Below are 9,509 nucleotides of genomic sequence, written 5' to 3' on the forward strand. Positions count from 1 at the left end.
AACACATGATTTTGACTCATTATGTAACTTTGATAAAAATCATATGTAAACTTGCTAATATTTTTTTAGAAAATGATAGTCATTAATACCAGGAAGAGTTGCCTGTCTATTTAGCGATTCAATGAAGCTTAAGAGACGAGTAGAGTCTATTTTGATCAGGCTTCAGCTCTTGATATTGATTATCTTGATGTCCACTGATATTCTGATAATCTGTCGGTGATTGTATTTGTTCAGTGTTCTCCGTTACGTCTTCGTATGTCGGAGAAGAAGGATTCTGATCATGTGCTTCTACAGTGACGTCATCAACGTCGTCATATTCTTTATTCGTGATTTTTAGATCGTGAGATGGCTGAGGTGGTTGAATCGAGTCTGTTTTAATTCCTTTGAAATAAGAAAAATATGTGATGTGAATATTCTTCTTAACAGAAGTGTTGATAAAAAATATATCAGTGGAAAATAAAGTGAATTAAGACCAGTTCTATGACTTGCCATTCTGAATAAACTCATGAACCTCAAGATTTTTATAGTTATTTTGAAGGAGATGTAACAATTTCACAGTATATATTCTTCTTTATAACAAACTTTTTTCTATGACACAACTAGGGTACAATTTTTCAGGACTGGTTGTTTCAAAGGATTCGTTTAAAGCATTTAAATCTCAGTTAATGTGCATATACTAATTAGGTATTTTCAATTTATGTACAATTGACTGTTTATTAGGTCTTTAAACCTATCTATGGAAAGCTTTCTTAAAATTATTCTGTTTATCTTTTTTTCTGCTGTGATTATTTTGTTTCCAAAGATTAAGCGTTCATGATACTGGACCACTTGAAAGAATTTTGCAATTAACTAGCGTATTTTGAATTTTGACCCATCATGATGGGATTCCTCCTTGCAGCGATAATTAAATCTTCTCATCGCTACTCTTCTGAAACGTTACCCGTCAGAGAAAACACCCCTTCATCAATGTATCTGATATTAGAAGACTTTTTATATTAAGGCTAAAAGACCCTTTTTCGGAAATTATTATCTCTGTAAAGATTTGTTACTTCAGTGAAGTCAGAGACATAGAACCAATTGTAATAGAGAATTCAACCTTTGACATTGAAAATAATTTTATACTTTTTTTTCTTTTTCATTTCTTTCACTTTTTGCCAAATGTTTTAGCTAGTTGTTTCTTTCAAATGATCTTTTAAAATAATTTCAAATTCTACAAGCATTTCAAAGCTCACAATTCTCACCTATTTTGCAGTGAATTCCCATTGCACGAAAACCCTTTCTATTGCTGCTACTCAGAAATCAAACAGCATAGAGACCTTAAACTAACTTCAAGCTTACAATCTATTAAGTGCAAAAGGATCCGAAAACTAGCCTTATTTTTTAAGACAGAGAACTTTGGAAACGTAAGTTATACAAACATGGTACTAAATGCAATTTATTTCTGATCTTGAACCATGACTATGTCAATGTCAAAGGTCAGGCTCACTTGAATTTTCTTTTTTTTTCTTTTTGATTTGATACACATATATTCCTCAAAATACAAGATACCAAAGGGTCTGACACATTTGTTTCACATTTGGATATTTTTCTAGAAAAAGACGTTAATGGTAATATAACAATTAAACTTACGTGATGACTTTAACTTTTCTATCGTCAACTTCCCTTATTTATACCCTTATCAATGTTATCAATTGCATTTTATAACTGTTGCATTATAACTCGATTGATTCGATACGCAAGAGCATTTCTAAAACAAGACTAGCTATTGAAAAGAAAAGAAGAAAGATTTACCTCGATGAGAAGCAAACTTATAAACACCAAAGTTCGTCAGCAACAAAACAGATAAACCAATGAGGACTCCAACTATAATCCAGGTCGTCCGAGCAGAGGCTTCTCTAGAATCTGTACTTACACCTGTATTAACACCTGTAAAATTGTATTTGTCATATTAGTGAAATATATTTTTTGTTAAATATATTTCAATTCATGCTGATATAACCCCCAAAACCGTTGACTAAATTAACATTATTTCGATGGCAGTAAAGTCATGAACAAGATATAAATCTGGGTTCATAAAGTCAAGGGCGATTTCCTGGAAATGAGAATCTGTGAATAGGGTACGAAACAGGGACCGTCGGAAATTCCAGAGGTGAAATAGAGAATTCTAGGTTGATTTAGTCAAGGGTATTTTACTGTAGAACGGCTTGAAATTATGCATAAAATCTTAATTTCCAATAATGCCTTCTGAATTTTAGAAAACATTTTTAAAAAAATCAAATGCTTCTTCCTGAGAATTTGATGTCAATATAAATTTTATAATTTGATTATAAAAAGTGCAGATAGAGACATGGTTTTATGTTTTCAAAATTAGATTAAAAATTTCCAACTCGATATTTTGCAAATATTTAGAAAAACTGCCTATTATAATTAACAAAAACTTTCTGATTACAATTATGCTTATCTTTTTTTCAAATCTGTATCCTTTTTGTAACACAGTTAGATACGTTAAGCAAATTCAATGTATTTAAATATTACTTTGAGTATGATATGATTGAAAATGAGCGTAAGTATTTATGAACTACCATTCTTAGATCATAAGTGCCATTTCAAAAATTTGATATTTATGATCCTTATAGTCATGCATATTGGGTACATAAACAACCAAATCAAAAGATCATTGCAGTGAATTAATATGTCGACGCGGAAACTAGTGTAACAAATCTGAAATTCTTATGCACAAATATTGTTATTCTTTGACAGACGGAAAAATACCAACCTAGCCTAGAAAATTAAGTGGGAATAACAAGATCAGTGACAGATAACTATGGCTATTATCAAAAAAGAAGAAAGAGTGAGGGGATGGAAATTAATCCTTATTCTGCTTCTTTTAACTGTCGTATATAGTGTAAAATGTCAAGTTATGTTACATTTATGTATTGCGTAACAATATATATATAAAGAGAAAATTACGCAAAATATGCTGCAGGTTTTCGTACAACCATAAAATTGCGTTGAAATACGTTACAGATGTTTTTAACATTTTTTTTCATATAATATAAACAATAGTGGACATGTGATTAATACGTCAGAATATGTTATTTAAAGCCATTTTCCTGACTTCATCTATCATAACATGTCGTAAATGATTAAACGTTATCATTTCGAAAATTAAAAATATCAAACCAGAACAACTATGACGTATTTATGCGTAAAATTATGAAACGTTTATATGGAATATATGATGAAAAGAAAATAAATTTTCGTTTTTACGCTGGATATAAAAAAAGAGTTTTATTTATATATGTTTTATTAAGTTGTTGTTGCCCTCCAGCACTCTTAGCTATGTTAGCCCGGGATTTTTTTATATGTTTAATAACGTTTCTTTACTGTTTTAGAAGAGGCTGAAATTCGGAATCTTAAGCAACTTTGGTAAAAATATTTAGAACAAAATATTTTCATTTTCACATTTCTTACCGAGCTATATAATAAAGAATAAAGAAATCACATTAAAACTGTTGAAAGAAATTAGTTGTTAAAAAATCAGAGATTGACAGATAGAGACACTTAACTAGAACTTATGGGCAATCACACATCACTTCTGAGTACGCCTTCCTGAACTTCGATCAGTGTTCTTCAACATATAAGTAAAACACGCTAATAACAAAGTGCCAAGGACTATTTTGCTTTGTTCTAACTAGTTTGTAATATCCTTTACTTATAATTTTTTATAGCCACAAGAAATCAAAATTACTGGGTTGTAAGCGTCGATTTGTTAATATTGTGTCATCTATAAACTTATTTTGCTTTGGTGTCTTTTATTCGTAGGTTTCTTCATTAAATTTAAAGAATTTTAGTGTTCTGTACAAAGGAGGGATTACTTGGAAGCCTAATGATTACATTTCTTAGTTAATAATTGATAATGTTCGAATCCGAAAGATCCTCCGCATATTATAATGCTATTCATATTTTTGTAATACTATTCATATTTTTAAATATGATTTACCTCCATCAATTTACATAAACGACCTGAAACCACTTGAGACCTCTATATGGTACATGTTAATACTTAACAAAGAAACAAAAGTTATATTGCACTCTGTCCTTATTGTAGAATTATCCACTAACTCAAATTACGTATAATAATGTAGATCACAATAAATTATTTGAAACAATAATCCTATTACAAAATTGACATACAATTATTACCTAACCACATACCCATGATTACTTACCCAACTGATATTTCAAAAGCAAATTACTAATAACAATAATTACTGATGTGAGTGGTTACATAATATCTACACCTGGACATTATGGTCTGAAATTGCAAAAAATCAAATTGAAAATGACTTTACATTTGATAAGGGAAGGTGGAGTGGTGGAGAAGAATTAAAAACCGCTTTAAAATTTTCCATGTGCCAAGCTACCGGTGTCCTAAAAGAAAGTGAGGACTCACCCACAATATTTCTGCGAAACAATTCCATTGGTTGCGTCTTCCGACATTAACTTAACAGGCTATATATGAAGTTGCTGTTAAAATTAGGCAGATGTAGCAAGAGCGATAACTTTTGTAATCCTTATAGAGTGACAGATACTTTACCAATTTACATAAAATATTTTAAGAAACCTAAAAGGGCTGGGACACAGATTTGAAGGTCATATTTCATCACTGACTTTCAGCTAGCATCCAACTATACTCGTCAATGCTGGTACCGTTCATTCATGACTGTACCTGCACACTAATGTCAAAGACGGAATGTCAGAGCAATATTTTCCCGATTGCTCAACCCAGTAAATATGATGAAAAGTCCTGAGTGTTTCATCGTCTCAAGCCACGGTCCGAAGTCCGCATATAGCTCTCTCCTACCAGTGGCTGCTTGATCAAATAAGTGTCGTAATCTTGAATGTATACGGCTCTAAATTGTGACATCATGTTCAGCCAATGACAATATTTGTTTCCATCGCAATTGAAATCATCAATTGACATCAACAGTATACAGTGAATGTTTCGTATACTGCGATTAGGTATTGAAAGGTCGCGTCAAAGTTCATTATCCGAATATGCTTTACTTGCATTGGTCAATATTTTAATGAGCTACAAAATATTCAACCACGGTCAGAATGTGAGAGGATCGTATATTTTGTGCAACGATGGGATTGTTTTTGAATGAAAAATACCTCTTATGTAAATATGAAGAATATGAAGAAAAAAAGAAAGTAAATAAGAAATTCTGATTTCAAATAAATCTACTGTAAGGAAAACTGTGTTCTCCAAAAGGTAACTAACTGGTTTAGTGAACATATCGAGGAGATATAGTTAAATTTACCTTAAGACATAAAGAATAAAAAGAAAACTCTGCAACTTAAATATGCATGGAATTTATTTGCAGTTACCTGGTGAAAATCGTGATTGATTAATTGATCGAATCAGTAGAGGTTTATGTCCCTTAAAGATTATTTCGCATATTAGGTATATTTATTACATATTTTATATATGATAGATACTTAAATCACTATAATATTAAAAAAAAGAACACAAATTTCCCGGAATAACAATGAGAAGGGGTGGGGGGGGGGGACCAAAGGCCCTCCAATGGGTCTCCATGCTTCAAGATCTACCAATACCACTCTGTATAATCCTGTTTTGTTGCCTTCATAGTAAACTATGAATCATGGAGGGCCTTTGGTTTGTACCCCGCCCTCCCATTGTGTCTCCGGGAATTTTGTGTTCTTTGTCGAATATTATTATTATAATCTTTTAAGTATCAATCATATACATGTAATAAATATACGAGGGTTGTTCGGAAAGTTCGTGGACTAGCGCCATAAAATTAAAACCGCTTAAGATACATCAATGAATTTTTTAACGTTTAATTAGCATCATCTTTCTTATTTATATAATAAATTATACACCATTAGTTTTATTTTTTAATAAATTGTTGATGTTTTTGAAAGCAATGGTATGTCCAGGCGGCGCAACCTCGAAGATTACGTTTTTTCTACCTAAATCATGTAAATGTAACTTAGAAAAATCTCTTTTTTTTAATATGAACATTCGTCTTTCAAAAATCCCGTTAATTCACTCATGTGGTACGACACAATTGTACCGTAAAATTCGCAATTTTTACCCCATTCTGTAAGTTCTATGAAATTTTATCGTAAAATTTATATGAAATGTCCAAACAATTATGGGGTTGTAATGACGTCAGAAAGGGGGGTGGGTTTCTTTTTCCAATATTCTATAAAGTTTCACCCTCTGGAAAAACTGGCATAGACATAGGAAATATTTAAATGGGCTACTGAAAAATAAAATGCATTCAGAGTACTTGTTTTTAAACGCCGAAAAAGATTAGAGAGATGTAAAAGTGAATGTCGATTTGTAGTAAGGGTGTTCAAAGTTTGTCACGCCGAAAAGTGATGTTGATCATGTGTGATAGATGTTGAACTCCGACAAGTATGCTGTTATAATCAAGTGAGAATCTTTCAGATCTATTTACAATATTATATGCATTGAAATCAGCTGTTCATGACATTGTAAAATCATATAAACAAGACGGGTTTAAATCTTTACTTAACTCCAAGGAAACTCATCAAGATAAGTATATGAGGTAGAGAATGCGGACATTGAAAAACAATGACGTCATGAAACTAAATGGCGACAGCGCCGGTTGATCATATCATGCTTTTTTATTTTATGATAATTTGGTAAATATTCAAGGTATCAAGCTAAAATTTTCAACATTTCTTTAACTTTTGTTATTTTATGTTCATCAAAAATTTTGTAACCATAGACTACATAGTATTAATTTTATCGCATCAGTCCACGAACTTTTCGAACAACCCTCGTACTTAATTTAATGGTAAAATCATAGATCAAGATTATCATATGTAAACAGGCAAATACAATCATGGATGCTGTAAGGAGCAGGTACAGCCGTGGATGTTGAATAACTGTATATACAAGACAGGTACCGCCGTGGATGTTGAATAACTGTATATACAAGACAGGTACAGTCATGGATGTTGTCAATAAGGCTCATGTAGAGTCATTGTTGTAAAATATTTAGAATTGTCAAGACAGGTACAGTCGTGGATGTTGTCAATTAGGCTCATGTAGAGTCATGGTTGTAAAATATCTAGAATTGTCAAAACAGGTACAGTAGTGGATGTTGTCAATAAGCCTCATGTACAGTCATGGTTGTAAAATATCTAGAATTGTCAAGACAGGTACAGTCGTGGATGTTGTGCATCAGGCGCGGGTTCAGTCAGAGATACAAAATAAAGTCTGTATAAAGGACAGGTAGAGTCGTGGATGTTGTTAAGGACAGGTAGAGTCGTGGATGTTGTTATAGAGGACAGGTAGAGTCGTGGATGTTGTTAAGGACAGGTAGAGTCGTGGATGTTGTTAAGGACAGGTAGAGTCGTGGATGTTGTTAATTTGACACAGGTTCTGTCTTTAAGCAAACATAACGGGTTTTTTTAACAAGACAGGTACAGTCATGAATGTTGTTAATCAGGCACAGGTACAGTCATGGATGGTTAATAACTTGTGTATACAAGACAGGTACAGTTATGAATATTGTTAATCAGACTCAGGTACAGTCATTGATGTTAAATATCTGGAGTTATCAAGACAGGTACAGTCATGGATGTTTTTATCAGGCACAAGTACAGTCGTCGATCTTGTTAATCATGTAAGGGTTCCGTCAAAATAATTTGTTTATAAAGACAGTTACAGTCGTGGATGATTTTAATCACAGTCCTGGATGTAAAACTCTAGAGATGTCAAAACAGGCACAGTCGTGGATGTTGTCAATCAGGAAAAGGTACATTCGTGGTTGTAGAATAAAGTGTGTAAACAAATTAGGTTAAAACTCACTTGTTTGAAATTGCTTTTGACGGAGTATAAATATTGTATTTTTAGTGATTTACTTAGAATATACCAAAACACTGAACTGGTTATAAGGTCTTTAAGGATTTTTTGTGTTTCATTAGTAAGTACAGGTTCTTTAATTTTAAACGTTTCGATAGTTGTGATTTTTTATTAGTGATTTCTGCGCAATGTACAATACACTAGCAATATTTTAAGGTCTTTTAATATATAAGGTCTTTTAGTTATCTTAAATTTTTTAAGCACATGCATATGTATTTTTTAAGTATAGTAAAACTTGGTTATAACGAAGTCACTGGGACCTGTGAAATTGCTTCGCTATATCCGTAATTCGTTATATCTGCATAAGGAATTCGTTAAATTTATAAAGCTGGGGCTCCAAGAAACTTCGCTATATCCGTGAATTCGGAATATCCGTGTTCCTACTAAACGAGTTTTACTGTAGTTTTTTCTCCATTTTGTATGTTTATGTATATTTTAATGTTAACCGACTAGAGTGTCTATATTATAATGGGCTAAAGAAATTTTTTGTATTATATTGTAATGTATTGTATTGTAAGGATTTTTCTTCATTACACGATTATTAAGCGCATAAATGGTCAATTGTTTGATGTTAAGTAATGAAAATTCCAAGAAAAATCCAACAAAAAGCAAAAAGAACAACCTATTAATCAAATTTAACAGAAAATGTTGTAAAGTTATAATCTAGATGTTTAGATCTTTTAAAAAAGATACAACCTTCGGCGTGAATTGTTATATCAGCGAAGACTTTTCCTTTGTATTTCAGTGAGTAGGTTCCGAAAGATCTCCGATCAGGAACAGGAATGGTGCTGTTGATCCAATGTTTGTAGAAAACGTCATTTCTCTGTGAGACTTTAATCGATATAGACTCAAATGTCGGTCCTAACCAAACAAACCCTAATGTAGATGTTAGGGGATTCGCAACAACTGGTAAACTCACAACAACTTTAACATCCGGGCCACTTTTTGATCCATATATGTTTTTCACTAAAGTGAATTCATCAAGGCGAGGTTCACCTACAATGTCATCATAGTATGTCGCTAATTAATTAACCCTATAAAAACATTAAAAGTTTGTATTAATGACAATAGATACGCAATTAGTGTTAGCAAACTTCTATATTCTATAACAACGTATACGTACAGAGAACATTAACACTGAAGGACTGAATCCTAATCCCAAACTCAGTGGATTTTCCGACACATTCGAAAGTACCTGTGTCAGAGCACTGAGCCATGTTTAATGTGTAGTTTAACCAATGATTTACAATTTGTACAAGGGGACGGTTCCCAGTGAGTTTGCGGAGGGTGACTTCTGGAGTAGGATTTCCATCGACAAAACACGAGAGATGAACTTGATTTGTTTCATTAATGGTTAATGCATTTTTAGGTTTGCCATTCATATATACCATTGAGTCCAATAAATCTGATTTAAAAAAGAGTCCAATGAATATCAAGTGGTTATCGAATAAAAGATTTACAATTCATCTGTAAGCTGACTTTTTTAAAGACGTATAGTTCAAGTCAGTGTTTGCTTAATTTTGTAAAGAAAATTTATTTTTAAATCAACTCAATAGATCAAAGACAAAAGGATATG

General features: G+C 32.2%; 2 protein-coding genes across 2 annotated transcripts in view; both read right to left on the reverse strand.

The window, feature by feature from the left end:
- The window catches only part of LOC133189192 (immunoglobulin superfamily member 10-like), a 222,841-nt gene that overhangs the window by 187,580 nt on the left and 25,752 nt on the right, over positions 1–9,509 (reverse strand). The gene's annotated exons all lie outside the window — the stretch shown is intronic.
- LOC133189319 (uncharacterized) lies at positions 117–9,332 on the reverse strand. Its single transcript, XM_061324711.1, has 4 exons — positions 9,057–9,332; positions 8,630–8,929; positions 1,792–1,914; positions 117–381 (listed from the first exon to the last, which is right to left on the reverse strand). Exons 1-4 carry the CDS (start codon positions 9,322–9,324, stop codon positions 119–121), a joined length of 954 nt encoding a protein of 317 aa, XP_061180695.1. The 5' UTR covers positions 9,325–9,332; the 3' UTR covers positions 117–118.

Source organism: Saccostrea echinata, unplaced genomic scaffold (assembly GCF_033153115.1).
Source record: "Saccostrea echinata isolate AGI-Se365-2 ecotype Australia unplaced genomic scaffold, CSIRO_AGI_Sech_v1 ptg000017l, whole genome shotgun sequence".
Lineage (NCBI taxonomy): Eukaryota > Metazoa > Mollusca > Bivalvia > Ostreida > Ostreidae > Saccostrea > Saccostrea echinata.